The sequence below is a fragment of the Lutjanus erythropterus genome, chromosome 20 (assembly GCF_056507025.1).
Source record: "Lutjanus erythropterus isolate fLutEry1 chromosome 20, fLutEry1.hap2, whole genome shotgun sequence".
Classification (NCBI taxonomy): Eukaryota; Metazoa; Chordata; class Actinopteri; order Lutjaniformes; family Lutjanidae; genus Lutjanus; species Lutjanus erythropterus.
In genome coordinates, this window is record NC_139336.1 from 17,811,454 (window position 1) to 17,831,118 (window position 19,665).

General features: G+C 37.9%; 1 protein-coding gene across 1 annotated transcript; it reads right to left on the reverse strand.

Moving 5' to 3' along the window:
• Window positions 1-522: 522 nt before the first annotated feature.
• On the reverse strand, window positions 523-19,355 carry pax8 (paired box 8). The gene is made up of 12 exons (XM_084745957.1): window positions 19,096-19,355; window positions 15,678-15,853; window positions 10,889-11,054; window positions 9,781-9,978; window positions 9,499-9,575; window positions 9,187-9,312; window positions 8,341-8,516; window positions 6,621-6,741; window positions 6,199-6,438; window positions 4,863-4,967; window positions 3,599-3,688; window positions 523-1,471 (listed from the first exon to the last, which is right to left on the reverse strand). The coding sequence occupies exons 2-12, from the start codon at window positions 15,697-15,699 to the stop codon at window positions 1,401-1,403; spliced, it is 1,392 nt and encodes a 463-aa protein (XP_084602083.1). The 5' UTR covers window positions 15,700-15,853; window positions 19,096-19,355; the 3' UTR covers window positions 523-1,400.
• Between the last annotated feature and the right edge of the window lie 310 nt (window positions 19,356-19,665).

The window sequence follows — 19,665 nt, forward strand, 5'->3', positions numbered from 1 at the left end:
AGTAACAAACTTTTGAGCTCTAAAAATATTATTTTTTCTCTTTTAATATCACACATCATTTTCAATGCAAATAAAGTGCATTTTGCATGGGGCTCTTTTTTCTTGAAACTGGGGCATGTCTATATGTCATGCATATAATCTTTTTGATTGATTATAGTCACTTACTTTTTATAATTTGATTATGTAATCCCAGTTACATGTAGTCCATTACTACCCAGCCCTGCACATATGATAATACTGTGTAAATAATCCAGCACCTCTTAAACATGCTGTATGCTCTTAAACCAGTTATTACACCTCCACTTGTATTTTGAGTTCCTTTGTCAAAAAAGAGACAAAATGCACAAAAAACAAAATTAAACATGAACTGACTGATAACATTATTGTTTTAGCCCAATTTTCCACAGATACCATGAAAATATCGTTACCATGTGGTGCTGAAAATCTCATATTGTGGCAGTTTTAATCTTATAGTTTGTAAAATCAGAACCTTTAAAAAGACACCAGTGAAAAACAGCTGTATAAATTTGTCATGCTTTAATTAAAATAATTCTTTAGAAATTCAGTATTTACATCTGCAATAATATTAATAACAGTATAAGAAAAAATAGTCACAGTTCTTACCAAACATCAGAACATCATCGGCATGACAACAAACTAAATTTATTTTTGACGCAAAAACAAAATGTATTTCAAGCCTTGTTGGTTTTAGTAGCCAAATCACCATCATCACCATAACCCTCCCTCATCATCATCAGTCATTCTCTGAGAAAAATTGCATCACTTCCCCGTAAGTAATTCATCATTTACAATATGTACATATTGCTAGACAAATGCATTAATTGTCTTTGAGGGGGCATGTGTGTGATTTAATGTGTCGCCTTTAAGTCTATTTTCACTACAGGGGAATCTGAATTTACACTGAAAACAAGTCACAAAATGAATTTGCAAGCAGACACAGATCAGGAAAAGGAATCAATTTGATGACAGGAGGGCAAAAATCTTTGTAAACAAAAGCAGGCATAGTTCAGTACAAAGGAGTTGCATATCCGTATCAGTGGTGTCGAGTTGCAGATGTGCGAGAAAGAAAGTCTTTGGCCAAAAACAGCGTTAAAGAGTTCCGTCTGTATGCTGGAAATATGCACCTTGATGTCTCTGGAAACAGGCCCTGGGAGGAGTTTGTTAGCAATGTGTAAACGTGCATGAGTCAGATTTACCTGGGAAACGATGGTATCAGAAATTACAAATAAATAACATGAGTGGGAGTAGTGGGAGGATATAAAAAATAAAAAAATGTTGCTGGTTCATCAGCAGAGTCTCAAGTTCACATCCAGTTTTGACTTTCATGCCTTGTTCTGTGATCAGATGTGTCAGCTGATGCAAAGTCCTCATGTGCTTGACTAGAGGTGGTCGTAGGCGGCTGCAGACGGGGGAGCGGTGCGGGAGGCCGAGCTGTAGTAATATGGTGAACCTGCGGGGGGAGACACAGATGGAGAGGGCCGTCAGACAGTGGTTCAGAAGGTGGTGGATCAGACTTTCTTTATCCATCTTATCCACGGTTTTACAGCAGATGGTGGAGCTGAAAGTCTTAGCCGCTTGGACTGTTTGTCCTGCGAGTGGATTCAGCCTTTAAACCCTCTCATGACTCGTGAAAAATAATGAAAAAGATAAGAGACAGGCAGGACTTTCCTTTTCTAACCAGGTTGATTGGTGATGTAGTGGAGGAGATATCCCAGAAAACTTGGCTGACATGCCTCTGTACTTCTGATATACTTCTGAAAACTCTGAGATCTGTTATTTTACAAATTCTGGTTGAAACTGGTCTGAAAATTACTTTTATTTAGTTTTTTGCTACACCCTGTATAAATCTGTTCAGTAATGTAAAAACAAGTATTGATTTTGTAGCTGCACTGCTCCTGACACCAAGATGGAGTTATGAGACTGAAGCTGCCTGTATAATTGTGTATGTCACAATAAAGTTGAAAAACAAATATGGGTGATCCACAAAGACTGAAACTGACTGGAGAAAGTCTGGAAGATACAAGAAATGGCTCTTTATCAAGATAAATTGTGGACCTGTAACAGTTCTTCTCAGTGTTTAAAATTCTTCTTTTATTGAGAGACTATACAGTGCAGTCATTTGTTTTAATTATTTTCCGTATTAATAGAAGATACGTGTTTTGTAATATAGTGATTTCTTGTAATTCCACATGACAGGAAGTAACTAACTGCACCTGTCTGATATCAATTAACAGAGGGATATACCCCTCTAAACCTGCACTTTTGTTGGTATAATTTTGAAACCCACCTCTGCTAATGACATAAAATCATGCAGGTTGACCTTGCAATAATTATCTCAGACTACAACACATATCTTTGCTATCTGTCCCCAGTGTCAGATGTCTGTTTAAACATTTGTTTTTTTGAAGTCTTCTCCTTGATCTACTGTGACTCGGAGCATTCCTCATGTGTCACAAAATTAATAAATGTAGATATAATGATGTGTGAACATAGATTCGAAAGGACACCTTCATATTTCATGGAAAAGTCTGCAAAAGGAATTGATGTATCTGAAAGCAAATGGCTTGTACAGTATATGTTTATTCGTTTGTTGCCTCTGTTGTTATGCCTTGTATGTGGCCTCTTCAAGTGAAAGTGTTAACACGCCATGCCACCTGATCACATGATGAGTTTTTAAATTCAACCTCTATTTCTTATTGCACCATATGCTCTGATGAGGATTCTGAGTTGAAACCTGTTGGTTAAGCCGTGATTTAAAGCTTCTACAAAGAGTTTTTAGCCAGTTATGAAACTGTAGCATTTTTAACAGTAGTAGTTGTGTATTTCTGTGTTTACATTTTCTAAGGCAGTATGAGTTACAGTGAGTACTATGTGAAAAAAGAAACAGGAGGAGATTTTCTGTTTCTTTAATTTCATTTTTGATGTTACATTTTGTGGTAAATCAACAAAATATGAAAGTCCTTTGTAGTTTTAATAGAGGACTATTATATTCACAGTCAGTCACTCTGATTTTTCTAGACCGCCAACCAGAACCGTGGACTTCAGTCACAAGTTTGTTTGTTCTATTTTTATTCAGCCCTATCCTTTAAGAGCACCTGACTTTTCTTTTTTATTACTAACATTACTTTTTTGACCCACTGCATCACTCCCTGTTTGTTCTTCAGTATCTGATAGTAAATTTGTTAAACAACTCCTTTGTTTATTTTAGCTTTTTTTTTAGCTGCAACTTTTTTATGTTGTAAAATAGGACTAAAGCTTTAATGAAACTTTCCTGATTGAACAAAGGTAAAATAAGTGAAAAAGAAATAATGTGGAGCACAAAGTCTCGCTGTACGGTAAGTGAATCCTAGTAAGTAATGTGATAATGTGACATGTGACTGGTGAGTCATTTCCTGCAGCCGTTTGTTTAAATTGTAGTCGTGATGAAATGTTTGTGAGTCGCACGGTCAGGAGGAGTGACGTTTATGCATTTCCACATCTAAATACTTTGTCTTTTATTGTGGATGTCATAATTATTATCTCAACGTAAAAATAAATATATTCAAATATGATGTGCTGAGTGTCCTTCCTTCCTCACCCAGTATGCTGGAGTTGGTGAACCTCCAGGCTTCACTGTAGGAGGTGTAGGGCGAGTGGCTGTAGGTCTGACCCGAGTAGTCTGCGCCTGCTGTGAGGAAGAAAAAAACTTCATCAAACACCAGATAAGACACATGGATACAACAAAGGAAACACTCTTTATTAAAAGGCAAAGCTAAGACATCGCCAGGAGCTCTGTGTTGTTTGTGTGTGTGCCAGCGTCTGCTCGGCCTTAGCTCATAATTCACCAACAGTTAGTGTAGCCTGTAAACCATTAATCTGTGGTGCAGGTGGATGGCTGAGGGTAAAATCCCCCGGACCAGTGGTGCGTGCATGCAGCTAGCCTCAACGCCCTCTCTCCTCATGGCTCGGCCCCTCGTATCGCTCAGCCTCTGCCCTCTGAAATGCCCTCCTCCTCTTCCTCCTCCTCTCTGTCCTGCTGTTCCTGTTCTCTGGCACTCCTCTTTCTTTCTTTTTTCTCTTTTTTTAACATTCCAATATCTAATTGGTAATTATGTTGGCTGGAATGAATCCCTGAGCTCCCCACCTCCTCCTCCACCTCCTCCTCCTCCTCCTCCTCCTCCTCCTCCTCCTGTCCTAACCCCCCCCCCTTCACTCAGTAATTGTGTAGCAACGCTTCCTCACAGCGAGCCCACCAGAAAAATAATAAATCAGACCCTCTCATTTCGCGCTTCGGAGGGCAGACTTCAAATAAAAAAAGGCACATCACACACACACACACTCCTTCCAATCGTATGCAGGCATCCTGACATAGACACACACACATGCACGTACATGTACACACACACACACACACACACAAACACACACACACACACACACACACACCACAAAGACCTCCTCCTCTTCGCTCATACCCAGACTTTACACCCCCTCCGCCCACCCTGCATCTCCCTCCTGGGCCCCCTGGTTCCCATGGCGATGTGTGGTCAGAGGTGTCTGGGTGGGGGGTGTGGGCAGCAGGGCGGAACCCCCAGCCTGCTCCCTGTGTACCCCCTGGGCCCATGTGCACCCACACACACCCACACACACACACACACACACACACACACACACACAGTTCACCACCCTGGCAGGAGCACTCATTGACTCAGCCTGTCCTTCTGTTAATCTGCAAGCCTCCACCCCTCCATCTTTACTCCTTCACTTCCTTCTTTTCTCCTTCTTTCCACCTGTCTGACTCATTTCCTTTTTATTTTTGACATAATTTTCCAATCGACTCGTAAATTGCGAGGAAAACATACCTGCTGCCACCATGCCCGTGATGGCGGAGGAGGAGTATCCTGTCTGTGCAGGGGAGGGGATGTGAGGTGGGTATCCTGGCAGGGTGGAGCTCACCATGTCACGCCCTAAAACACACACACGCACCCCAAAACACACACCTTTAACATCAACATGGAAGTCACTATTTTTCTTCTGTTACAGCAACAAGATGTTCTGGTTTAAGGTTTGTTTTTGCTGCAACAAAATTAATAAATGTATATATATTTTTAAGGAAAAATGCCAGAAATTCACTGGTTTTAGCTACTTGGATGTGAGTATTTGCTGGTTTTCTTTGTCTGGTATGTTAGTAAATTGCGTTTTTTTAAACCTCTGGACGCCATAGTACCTTGGAGCACACGTCATTTTACAATCAATCATGTATTAAAACATGGGAAAAAAATCCTGAGCTTTGTATTGTAGATACTGGAAGCTGTCATTAGTAAACAGAACTGGAAATATAAATTGTAACATTAAGATCTGTGATTTTTTTTCAGCTGTTGTTAAAAAGTGGGACCTCCACAGTTCTCACTGCTGTAGTTCGGTGCTGTTTTCCAGAGGGTAATGCAACGAAGATTTTTCCACATATAAATTCTGTGATTTTTCTCATATAAGTTGCCAAAGACACTATCTGCAAAACCATCATGGAAAGACATTGTGATTTTTCTCTGTTTGAAATCACATCACATTATCACCTGCGGTCTAAGGGTTGTAGTTGTAGATCTATGGTTTTCAAACTTTTTCAGTTTGAGACTGAAAAGAGAAATCTGGTCTGACCCAAACTTAGAAAAAATAAAGTCTGCATTTCTAAACTGATAATGAGCTCAACAAACCATGAATGTGAAATGTATGAGGTGTATTTATATAGATATAAATATTATAAAAGTACATCACAGCAATAATTAAATTTGCTGAGTGTGATGTTAAGTTTCTCACCACCTCATAACAAACTTGTGCTCTACATTGAAAGGCTAGAGGGCCTTTAATTCTAAAGGGATGCAGGACGTGCTGAGTTTGTATTAACAGCATGAAGGAGTACCTTTAACAGGGCAAATGGGATCAAAACAACTACTAAACTGTAAAAATACTGTAGTGACGGCCCACATTTCCCATGATGCCTGAGTAGTTTGTTACGTTGGCTGTTTTGTGTTCCAAAAACATTTTTCCACTATCTTCATTCATAGACAAACTTTTAAATAATATTCAAATAAGTGTCAAGTTAATCAACAATCAAAATAAACTTTAATTACACTAATTACTCCCTGCGGCGCATTGCACAAATACGAGCATGAACATGAATGAGATGGATGCCTGCGTTACCTGAGATGATAGACTGACTGCTGAACTGGCCGTACACTGGTGCATTATGGGAGAATGAGTTGAAGGCGTTGGGGAAATGGTTGGAGTTGCCGCAGCTGCTGCTGACAGAAACGGGCTTCTGCAGCGCCTGCAGTTCCACGAACGCCAGGTTGGACGCCGCCATGTTTGGGGAGGGGCTCGTGCTGGTCACCTCTGGGGACATTTCCTGTTTTAGACAGAGCGGCAGGGGCTGTAGGGGCTCTGAGGTGGTGACAGGTGCCAGTGTGCGGGTGGGTGAGAAAATGAAAACAAGTGGTGAACATGAGCGGAAACTGAGAATGAGTGAAATGTAAAACCAAAACAAAGAATGAGTGGATTCAAGTGCACCACTGCGTGTGGTTAAGAGTCAGCACGCGGGTCAAAGTGCATCACTAGAGTCTCACCTGTTACCATGGTGTAGCTCTGGTGTGCTGTCAGATTCCGTCCAATGGCGGAGCTGGATGTTGAGAGGCTGGTCTTGGCCTCGTCTAGGCTGCCATTGATGAGGGACAGCGGGTACAAAGTCTGGAGATGATGAACAGGGATTAGTTATTAGTGTGAAGTGTGCTTAAGTATGAGAAGGAGCAAATGTGCGTTTGAATAAGTAAATAAAAAAAAGGCAGCATTTTACTTTTTTTAATTTATAGAGAAATCTGAAATGGAAAGAAAATTTTTAAATTTACTTCCTGATTCCTGGATTGAGTTTGTTTGACATGCTCTTTGGATAAGGATACATGTATACATTAAAATGGAAAAAAAGAAAAAGCCAATCAAAATGCCTCAATTGCATACAGCATGTTCATGTTAGACCTTAAAACAAACAAATGATGCGTTTCAACGTTAAACCTCCATCAGGAACTCAAACAGATAACATAGAACAAAAAGCCCTTTTAAACAAAGATGAACAATGATGAAGATTGATTTAAACAAAGTTTAGCAAAACTAGGTTTAAAATAAGTTAATTCAGATTAAGCATAGTGCTGTTGCACAATTGTAAACAAACTCAGTTTAGTAAATCCAAGTTTAGGGATGGAAACTTAAATTAAATAGTGTATGTATTTTAAGTAGAGCTGTTGGGACCTAGCTTGTTAAGATTATTCAGTATTCCTTAACAAAATGAAATGTTTGTTAGCTAGCTAAAAAGTATTAGTATAATTCTACATTTTTTGCTAGCTAAAAAGTAAAAATGTTCTGTTGTTTGCTAGCTAGCTAAGTTAATAAAGCACTGCATTAGTTGCTAGCTAGCTTTATATGTTTGCCAGCTACCTTAAAAATACAAAAAGAGAAAGTGTTTGCCAGCTAAAAAGTTAGCAAAGCATTCCATTGTTCGATAGCTTGCTAAAGGTTTTTTTTATAGTTATATTGTTTGCTGGCATGCTAGAAAGTTAACAAAATGTTGCACTGTCTGCTAATGAGCTAAAAACCTTTTATTAAGTGAGCTAAAGAAAGAAGAGACACATCATAAAACTCAGCTGTGTTGAGTTGAGGCTGCAGATATACTTGCTCTTTAACCATGTGTTTGTGTTTGCGTTCCATAGTGTTAATTTCATAGGACGTACACAACCGTCATCGCTCCAAATGGACGCAGGATACACAGACAGCCATGATGCACATGAGAGTGTATAGTTAAAAGCAAGTATATCTCTGGCTTAACTTGCTTTGAGGAACTTGATTATTTCGCTCAGTGCATCTCAAATAGACAGCTATTCTAAAAGTCAAACCACCTCAAATGTATCTTTAAATTAAACATATTAAATTCTAATTTAATCTAAGCTTACAATAAAAACAAAAGAGGTTTAAATTTAGTCTATGTTAAGTTTAAGCTAGTTTAAAAGTTTGGTTCAGCATAATTAAGGTTAGACCATGATTTATTTGGGTTTAAAAATTAATCCTCATTGGTGTCTTGCAGTGGTTTTCCACCAACAGGAATCTTCCACTTGGATGTGGGGTTGTGGCCTAGAAAGGGTGTCGGCACAATAATACCATTTTAACTGTTTTAAAAGAGAGTGTCTTGGCGTCTGTGGGAAGAAAGTGTATGTAGAAAGGACTAACTGTGTTAACCCTCATTAAAAATCCGTTCTGACCAGTGTTTCAGTTCATATCAAACATATGACTTGTTTTTACCTGCTCTGTCTTGCTGCTGGAGGCCGAGCTGAATGAGTCCGGGGGATAGTGGTGACGATCAAACCCACAGTCCAGATGTTGTGTGGCGGCGGCAAAGTGATCCAGTCTCATCTGTTTTCTCGGGACGCCTCCGCTGCCCTGAGAGTCCACACTGTGCCGACAACTCTCCTGATCACCTGAGGAACAGGAAGAAGTGTGCTGAAACTGCAAATCACTTTGTTCTTTGAAGGATTTCATTTCCACATTTGTGCTATCTTAAAATACAGAGGCCTAAGAATTTTAACTAATTTATAATTTAAATATTAACAAATACTAAAATCCTCTTAAACATTTAACTTAAACTCATACTAACATTTATCCACATTTACTTTCATGCAAGAGGACAATAGAAAGGCTGTCATCTGTCATGTTTTTGTAGATTGTTGATGCTTGCAACACCAGCATACCTCAACTTGCCCTTTAAGGGACAAATTATTCAATTTTTTAATTCAGTTGAACAGAATTTTTATTAAACACTTCATTGCTCCTTCTTTAATGCCTCTTGGCCTGACAGAAAAACTTGTTTCTCATTAATTTCAGGTTATATAAAGGTCAAATAAGTTATTAAATGAAGCAATTTGGAGTGTTTTTTTCAGCATTTTGAGACATGATATTTTAGAGGGAATGACTTCAGGCGGGATGCCAACAGATCTAGTCAGGAACTAAACATTAACCTGAGAAAAGTTGCTGAATGTTTGGAAATGAGCAGGGAATTTCATTGTCTGATGGACTTCCTCTCATGTGCCGCCACAATAAAACAAAATTAAGCCAATGTGTGGCATCTCTACTGTTTGATCTAATTCTTACTGTCATCGTGGCTCCTCTTGCCCTCGGCGCTGGGTTGGGGGATACCCAACAAGCCGCTGATGGAGTAGGTGGAGCCCAAAGAGTCTGACTGTGGAGACTCAGGAGGGGTGACCGCTGAACTGGGGACTGAGACAGAGACAGACAGGGACAGACAGATTTGAGACACAGAGCGGAAATGATACTGCACATCTCACTGGTCTCAAGCTTAATCCTACACAACGATGAGCACGTTGTTTAATCTTTAACCTTAATCCTTCACCATCACATGATAATGCTCAGTGATATGGATGCATATAGCCTCCACTGACTTACTTAATGTTTGTCCTGGACTCAGGCCTTTTCCATCCAGAGGCAGATTGAACGGTTGCTGGACCTTTGTTCGAATTATTCTGAAACAAAAGAAAGAATTTCACATTTAACGCTCTCTTTAAAAGTTGTTTACATTGCCATCATGTTGTCATTTCAATGTTGAAAGAAGATGCAGAGGGGAAATCGGTTTCCTAACTCTTTTTAAGCCAGATGTCTACATGCTGCTGAGCCACAGTGGTGTATCTGCACCTCTAACACGATTTCATTCATAATTCAGTTTGTCACCTGTTAATGGAGCTCACGCTGGGCACCGTGTCGCTGTCACACACTCCCTCCGCCAGCAGTCTGTCTCTGATCTCCCAGGCGAACATGGTGGGATTCTGTCTTTTGTACTCTGCGATCTTATCCACAACCTTCGGCGTGGCCACCTTAGGCTTGGAGCCGCCGATCACGCCAGGCTTGATGCTGCCTGTCTCGTAGTAACTGGAAGAGAGATAGAGGAGGAAGAGGATGTTAAAGGGATAGTGTGGACTTAAAGTGGAGTCAGGGTTTTACCTACGGTAGATAGTGGTCGACACACCACCAGGATGGAAAAGCAGCAGGAGTACTATGTTGAAAGCTTAGAAATGTACTGCTGTCGGCAGTGTCAGCAACAAAATCTATTTAAGTGAACTAAAACAAACACAGTATCAGTTTAGGTGGATGCTGCAGTTAGGGTTAGGGTTCATCGCTTCTTCCTTGCCATCAGACAGCCTTTTTCCAGGGACAACAGCTGTTATAAACACACAAATGTTGATCTTTTCAAAGCAACCAGACTCCATTGGCAAAAACAGTCATTTTACCTCTCAGAGTACAGGGGTTGCTGGTCTACTGCTACTGCTATCGGTTAGTTTGTTGGTGTTATTTTGTGACTTTGGTGAATACAAAGTAACCCTTTAAGACACAGCAGTCACCCAGTAACAACAAAAAACTCCCCAAAAAACTAACCAATGAAGAGGGTGACAGACCAACAACTTCAGTGTTCTGTGGGGTAAAATAACTGTTTTTGTCAAAGGAGTTTGGCTCGTTTGGAGAGAGTGAAGTTTTGCTGCTGTTTTGATGCTTAGCTTCCTACACCATTACTCCTGTTGCTTCTCCAAACTGGAGGCATGTCGACCACCATCTACTGTAGCTAATACACTGACTATCAATAAATATCTCATCCAACCACACTGCAAATAATTAAAACTGTCCGTTGAAGGACGATTGTGCAAAGAGGAGTGGAGCCAGTAAAGGTTAAAACTTGGCTGTGAGACAAACACATCACCAAGGTATCCAGGACAAGTAAAGAGAGACTCTCAGAGGTCAAAGAACAGGTTAGGAAGTTGAGTAAGGTTCTTGTTGACGCGCTCACCGTCCCAGGATCTTGCTGACGCAGCCGTGGCTGACTCGGAGCTGCCGTGAGATGTCACAGGGTCGAACCCCCTGGTGGGCCATGTCCACGATGCGTTGCCGGATGACCTCCGGAAGCGGGCGTCCATTAACAAACATTCCACCTAGTTGGTTAAGACCCCCATGACCTGGGGGAGGAGAGGGATGAACAATCATAAATGTCATGGAACCTAAGACATGCCAACTTCACTGCAGTACAATCATAAAAGACAATAAGATACGCACTTTGAAGACAGAACATGAGGACCAAAATGAAGACAGAGAATGTTTTAGCACTGAAACTAAACTAATTTACCAAATCACTCCAATTTAAATCTTTAAAAGTTGTCCTGAAGGTCAAAATTATCTCCAAATTCACTGACACATGGATACACACACATATTACAAACAAACACACTCTCCGATGTGTGCACATCCACACAAGCACAGATTTTCTGTCTGTATGAAGTGCTTGTTTAAATCATTAACTCATTTAATGTCGCAAGTGATAGTGAAAAGTAGCTGTCATAAAAAGAAAGACACACAAGAGAGAAAGAAGTTTAGGAAACATGACAGTGTTACGTGTTGTAGCCTCAGGGGTAAAAAAAAAAAGTATACAGACGAAAATTATTTCATTTTCCCCGGCAGAATATTATTACGTTGTCCCTGAAAACTGACAAGTCATATTGATAAACTGTTGCCGTGCCGGCGTTGTCAGCAGTGTAATGAAGTTTTACATTAAAAGAGTCGAGGACACGGAGACGATGAGAGCAGTGAGAAGAAACAAACAATAAGGCTGTGAAATTCATGTTTCAGGGATGATTATTTTCATTTATTTAAAAAGGAAAGATTTAAGGGTAATTGGCAGATAAAGCTTAGTCTGTTTCTCTCTCACTGTCATTTCTTTACAATGACACTTTTTTTTATTTTTGGCCTAAACCGTTCAATGAATTCTAATTTTCTGAGAAAATTAAAAAAAAATTAAATCACCTAAAAAAGGTTTTGAACCTGAAACCACACTGAAAACATATACTATTAAACTGCTAAACACCATGCTCCTCTTTAGTTTAACTAAAGTACAAAGCTCATATATGAGCCTGATGATTGTTTGATTAATTACAGACTAACTCACTTTCTTATAAATAATACCTTCAGGCTTATTCTGACAGTTCTCATTTACTGTATATGACACTAATTTGTCACATGAGTCTCAGTGGGCTACAGTGAAGGTGACTGTTGTTATTTTGTGCTTAGAAATGATACGGAAACACTTAGTGAAGAAAACACACACTTTAACACACTATCATACATAGAAATGATAAATTTAAAGCTCATGAATTTAAATTATTTTAAATTTTTTTTTTTTCTTTTCATGTGTATTTTTCATCTGTTGTGAAGCACATTGCTTTTGATTTTTTGTATTAAATACTGTATATAAATCATGTTTATTATTCTTACATTAAAATTGGTCTTTCCTCAGAAACATTCCTTATGTTAATGTACACAGCAAATATTCTTTTTACATTACTCTGGAATCCTGCAATATTCTCTTAATACATTTTTAGACATCCATATCATTAATAACAAGGATTCTAACAATACTAAAACTCATGGTACGATAATACCCTGTTAAAAAAAAGTCCACAATAAAATATTTAGCACAATATTAAAAAACAAAGACCTGACAGTTTGAAAAATGTCTTTTATTATATAATAAAAGATATATACTGGATTTTTTGTTTGTCTAATTTAAAGTGCCTCTGCTTTCCTTCTTTAATTAAATAAAAATAGAAAAAAATGGCATGAATTGCCTTTTGAAATGAATGACTAAATGTATTTACAACAGCAAAAAGAAAAAAACCAAACAAAATAAAGCAAAACAAAAAACAAAACAAAAGTCCAGTACTGCATTGTTCTTATTATGATATTTGATTAATAGTTCCATTAAACAGGCTGTTTTAGAAGTGACTTTGGTATCATGCAATAATTTGATAATACATGTTTAGACATGCTCATTTTAATTATATTTGAATGATTATGAAGATGATAATTTAATATTGCTAACGTCTGTTGTCATGTAAGATTGATTGTGTGGCCTGTTTGTACACATTGTGACGTGAACAATAAAAACCGTCACTGTCAGTACAGGCCTGTTTGATTTTCATGAATACAAATATATAATACAGTTGTAATATATTGCATGTATGATGCAAAATAAACTAAAGCTAAAAAATAAAGACTAAAATCGTGTTTTTCCCGGTAAACACGCGCAGACAAAGCGCCTACCAGCAGCCTGCGCTATCTTCTCTAAAGACTGCACGGTGGTGACTCTGCAAGAACACCATTGCTTTTAATTTAACCCATTGAGACACTTATTCTCTTTCTCAGCCTTTTCCCAGCTTTCATTTCCACATCAAACAGCCGGACGAGGCCGAGCAGGAGGGAGGAGGAGGAGGAGGAGGAGGGGAGGAGGGAGGCAAGGAGGGAGGGAGCCTCTATTAACGCTGCCAGCGGAGTGTGGAAAAAAATCTCCCCGCCAAGCTTCATCAACCTGCAGGATATTAAAGCGGAGCAGACCCGGGGGGCGGCGGGAGCGCGCACACACGGACGCGCAGGGTCCACAGACACGGCATGCGTGTATACCAAAAAACAAAGCGTGAATTCATTACAAATAGATAGATAGATAGATAGATAGATAGATAGATAGATAGATAGATAGATAGATAGATGATTGACCCAGCTGAATTTGCTCTGACCAGGGGAGGATTGTTCTAAATTTATATTTGACAGCTTTAAGTGCCATCCAATTAACTTCCCTAATATCCTGCACAACAAGCAGAGGAAAATAACAACTCTCTCCTTCAGGAATCACAATGAGCAGACAGGAAGACAAGAGGACACCTCTCTGCATCCCATCAAAGGCCTCCGACAAGGTTTCATAACTAATATTTGGCTGTATTGTTCCATCCCACAAAACTTTGTCTTAAATTCAGATCCCAGAGTTTCCAAAGATATCAAATGTGAGGCCACATTTTGGATAAATGTGTAAAAAAATGATGATGGTGCAGCCATAACAAACATGGAGACATGAGTCTGTGTATTAACCTGCATGGGAACATCATATACTATCTGAGATAAAGAGATGGAACAAGCTGCGACTCAATACCATCTTACTTTAAGTCCTTATATTTTGCATTTATAAGCAGCATATAAACATTTAATAATGGTTTATATCAGCCAAGGACCCCTTTCAAGACAGAACATATACTAGGAATCCCTCAGTGTGTGTCCCATGGAATAATATGACAGACTGTTTTACACTTCTACTTAGTTATATGTGTAAATAACACAAATTAAATGTAGAAGACAGATATCAGATGTATATTAAAAATATTTGCAACATGTCAACACAGAATATCGATGTTTCCAACATTAATGTATGGGTGATGTGTGGGTGACTTGTGCTTAACTGGCAGGAGGAACATTTACATACTGTATATAAAGTTACATTAGAATGTCATCTATTAACTATTTTAGATGTAAAAAATAAAAAGATTTTTAATATTAAGATCATTTTAGTGAATGAAACTTAAATCTTTTGACGGACCCCCTGACACACTGTCACAGACCCTTGAGATCCATTGGTTTATAACACACTATAATGTTGTTGTAAGCAGATATAAGGGCACATCTGTCAACATTTCTAACATATTTATACAATACAATCATGTATTAAATGTTTAACATACTGCTTATGAATAGTACAATAATATATGGCTTATAACAAACTATAGTGTAGCTGTAAGCAGATAGAAAGACATTTTGTTAACGTGTTTATAATTGTATTGTATTTGTCAATAGTTTTAACTTCTATGAAGACATATGTACATATTCTCATTTCTTATATGTGTACACCAGCCTTAAATTATGGGAGATATAGTTGCTGAGAAATACATTCAGGAAGATTAGTTGACTAATTGATTAGTCGATCAAAAGAAAATCAGATGCCAACTACTGTGATACTCATGGTTTCAGTCATTTTTTAAGCAGAACTGTCAAACATATCCTGATTCCAGCTTCTTAAATGTAAGGATTCGCTGCTTTTCTTTGTCATTTGTGACAATAAATGAGGAGTTTTGGGGTTTTAAATTGTTGGTTGGACAAAAAACAAAAAAAAAACAAACAAAAAAAAAACACCACAAAGACTTTTATACTGCATTTAGGAGAACCGTTTATTGCCTTGTCTACCTCAGTCATTTGTTCTATCCTTTTTTATTTATCAAATTAGTTTCTAGCATGTTTTTATGTTTATACATAGAATAATGGACAGCAGGTAGAGAGACATAGCGAAATAAGAATTTCATTGCACTAATAACTAATTCATTTCTGCAAATGACAGTTAAGTCTTTGAATCCACTGGACCCCCTTTTTTTTTTAAAACATTTTATAGACTAAATGATTAATCTGTAATTAAAAGAATTAGTTGCAGCCCTAACATCTGCTTACAACTCGCCCACCTTGTGTCTGTGTTATAATCCATTTATTAAATGTTTGTATACTGTCTGTATAAATACTAATAAAAAGATTTCTTTTCTAATTTCTTTTTCAAACTTCCAGCGACACAAGGAAAATACAAGGAGAAAAGTGGATGTTTAGCGTTGTCTTAATAAAGACTTAATTTTTACATCCTGTTATTGACAGGAAATAACAAATATGTTGCAACTCAACTGTTGAGTCAGCATCAGAAGAAGAGTCTTGTGTTGTATATTTACCTCTTCCAGTGTTGTTGGACATATCCCTGAGTTTTTGCTCCTTGCTCCACCAGCTGAATGTGATGCTCTCCTCCTGCTCCACGCTGCTGCTGTCCCAGTTAAAGTGTTTTTAGTCCCCGTCCTGCCTTGTCTGGCATGAGTGTGGCTCCTCCTGAGTGCACGCTGTCGACCGCACGCTGCAGGAGGACAGCGGTTTATGAAAACTGTCTGTTTGTCATACGTGACGTCTGCAGAACAAATACTCAGCTGGTCTTCACAGTGGCACTCTGAATCACCTGTACATGTCTGTCTTTCCGTATTTAACTTTAAGACTATATAGACCAGACCTGTGTATATGTATTTGTGTAAAAATACTCTGATTTGATCATCAGTATTTGTAAAACATGAGAGATCTTCTTCCCCTTCGGCCAACACAGATGGCTGCTCTTGTTATACATAAAATTTGCCTTCATTAACCGCTTTGTGATTAGGATTGACTGGTCTCATTAATCACTTTGTAATTATTAGAACCAGAGAGAATATTTTATTTTGGGTCTTGAATAGAAAAATGGAGGAGAAACATATGTATTATGATGTAAAGGGAATTTGATGTAAGTGGAAAAGTTTGAGGAGGGAATATCACTCTTCAGGACCGGGTGTTTCAAATACTGACTATTTTATAAAAATGATTATTAAATGAAAATTAACAAAATCAATCTGAATCAAATATCATTTTATGTTTTAAATTGTGGAGATAGACCTTTGGATTTCAGGACTGTGTTCTTTAGTTTTTGTCTTGAACATCTTCCCTGTGTTTTCCTTGTTGTTTTCATGTTGGAAATAAGTTTTTAAAATATTTCTGTCTGAGGTCGCGAGAATAAAATCAATTAATCAATCAAATGAAAGCACTTTTCTTTAAGATATCAAATAGCAGATTTGTTCAACAGAAATAGAATTTAAAAAACACAGAAGAAGCTACACAGATTGAGTTAAGAGAGATGTGACAAATTATTTGAACTCTTAACTAAAACATGTTAAATCTGTTGTAAATGTGTTGTTATGTGCTGACAGTTGTTATGGTCCATATGTAAAAGTCTTGTTTACAGGCTCCATCTGCTCAGCTGCTGCACACTTCTCCACAAAACATTATGTGATATATCATGTAAAATAAAACATAATACTCAGATACAGCACTGCAGTTGTTGGGATAATTTGATATTTGGTTTATGGAGAGTAATGCAAGACACAAAAGAGAAAAGCTTATTTTGACTGTGTGGAGCTGTTAAATGCTGAAGCTGTCAGGCGTTGTCATGTCCTGCTGGGTGGACACTTTAAAATTAACCAAATAATTAGCGAACTGTCACACTGTTTGTCACAGACTGTTAAAGTCCGTTACATGTGATGATTGACGACATAAGTTAAGATGAAGTGTTTCATCCAAACTTTGTTAACATTTTACGCTGTTGCCATTAGAAGTAAAAACCATTTAATTAGCTTTTTGTCATTTGATGTTTTCATGTGGATTAATTTGATTGCCATTAACACATTTATTTGAAAATGCAGTGTAACACAAAATTTAAGTAATTTTTTTTTGTTGAATATGTGTGCAGTTTTTTTGTTTAATTTTGCATGGCCATTTGCAAAAGTCTAAATGTTTTAATTTCAATCTCCAAAATAAAAGCAGCTAATTAGAATCATATTTGCATGTGAGGTAAAATGATTTTGCTTAAAAAATAACACATGATATAATTATGATAATGATAAAACAATACAGTTCTTAATCATTGATAAATCATTAGTGATTATGATTATTTTTGTGACATAAAAACAAGGCAGGATTGGAAACAAAGAAACTTTTGACGTTTCTGTTATTTTTAAATGTAACTTTGTGGCTCATAGTGAAACTATGTAGACTTTTATAGGTAGAAAACACTTTAATCCTTGTGCTTTCAGTCTCACAGCAGCAGAAATATGAAAGGAATGGAAAAAAAGGTTAAGAAATGAGGAATAGCTATAATACAATAAAAAAAAGGAATAAACTACTGAAAGTATGGGAGACAAGGAACTGTATGTATCAATAAACTATAAAATAAAGAATAAAATGTGTAAAACAGTGCAACTGGGCAAATAAACAATATGTATCAATAAAATATATGATGTGTCAAGTGTTAAAATGTTAATACTAGTAAAACAACTGTTTTAAACTGTTATTGTTAATGTTCATTATTCCCCCCCTTTTATTATAACGATTTTCTGCTGGATTTTTAAAACGTTCTTACAGACATTTTTACTTTATTTTCCAGCAGTTAACATCTTATGTTCACGTCCGTCATTTGATCTTTTAAAGTGACTTAAGAAAAATCCTTTGAAGGTCCTGGTTTATGTCTTTCTGCTTTTCCTGTTTAATATCCTGCAGCTTCCGTGTTATTCTAAAGGTGAATGATTTAATCCTATTTTGTATTAATTATGTTGTAACAGTCGACCTTCGCGTAGTTTGTTTCAAAGAGACTGTTGAATTGGCAACAAACTAATCTGATTTTCGCATTTTTCAAATTCCTTTTCTTTTACTTCTTGTTATTTTACAGTTTAATTTGCTTACAAGAGATGAGAATAAATAATATTTGCTATTAACAAAACTGCAGCCTGTAATAACCTCTAACTCGGGCCTGGAAGCACAAAGATTGGTGTTTTTAGGAGCACACATGAAGCTGCAGCAGAAAATTAAAACACAACTCACTATTTATGAATTCATCACAACCGTTAGGGTCTTTTTGTGCATTTAAGGTGAATTTTGAAAAGAACCTGTTAGTCAGACTATCTGGATTAGAGTTGACACAAAAGCAGAATTAAAATTTAGATACAATACTGGCATAAAAAAACAATCCTCAACGCCTCTTGACCACGACAAAAAGAAAAAAAGCACAGAATTTATAGTTTTTCTTTTTTTTCATTAACAAACTGCTGGCACAGAAAGTCACTGAATACTGTCTGGTGTTGCGCTGCTGCAAGCTATATTTCAGGCAGGACAATAAAGATTTGACTGAACTGAGGTCTTGGATGAGCACTTCGCTAATTTCGATACTATAATTACCGAATATTGTATCGTTTTAAATATGGTGGAAAAGTATCGAAGTGTTTTGCCAACCTTAATCTGGACCTTGGTCACATCTTTCCACTCTCATTTTACAGTAACAAACTGCTCTCATTTCTATATATCATATATTTACTATACATATCCAAAGTATCACCAAAACAGAGCGACATAAATAATGCATGCATCAGCACCTTGACCTTGTTGAAAAGTCTTTTATTGGGTGCTTTAAGTCTCCGCTGTTTGGTTTCCCAGCTTGCTGTGTTGTCTGGACCTCGGAGCACCAATTACTCCATATTCACACATAACACGACGAAATCAAGGTGAAAAACTGAAATGAGAGCTTACCTTTTTCAGTGACGCAGCTCAAAATACAAAACGTCCCCGAGAAGAGCAGATATTTAGATATTATCCAAATGACGGGACTCTGCTGGTGTCATATACCGTCTCAGTATGTGTGTGCGTCGTCGCTGTTGTGTTGTGTTGTGCGCTGCCAACACTCAGCCAGGTTTTATCCAACCGGGGCTGCGCACAGGACAGAGCCCTGCAGCCATTGGAGGAGGAGGAGGGGAGAGGAAAGAGGAGGTGGGGTTAATATGGAAAAAAAAAGAGGAGCAAGCAGCCCCTCACACTCTTAAAAAAAAAAAAAAAAAGACCACAGGATAACTGACCGTGTGTTTTGATGGCAGCATTACACCCACTGAGTGGAGCGACTGTACGGAAACACTTGTCAAGGAGAGACGACTTGTTTCCATTCACCTCCCGCGACAGCAGAGCCGCTTTAATTAGACTCACTGTGTGTACAGACGGACGCGTGTGTGACTCCGATTCCGAGGGTCCGAACGCAGCGTTCACACACAATTTGGTGCCTGATTTGATGCAATCTGTCACAATTTGTCCCTGACAGATTATCTGACT

Bases quoted from the DNA above. Each gene is read 5' to 3' on its own strand.
- pax8 (XM_084745957.1), bottom strand. From the start codon at position 15,699: ATGTCCAACAACACTGGAAGAG. The intron at 11,055-15,677 runs GTAAATATACAA...CTCCTCCCCCAG, and splicing joins GTCCAACAACACTGGAAGAG to GTCATGGGGGTCTTAACCAA. The intron at 4,968-6,198 runs GTAACGCAGGCA...TGTGTGTTTTAG, and splicing joins CAGTCAGTCTATCATCTCAG to GGCGTGACATGGTGAGCTCC.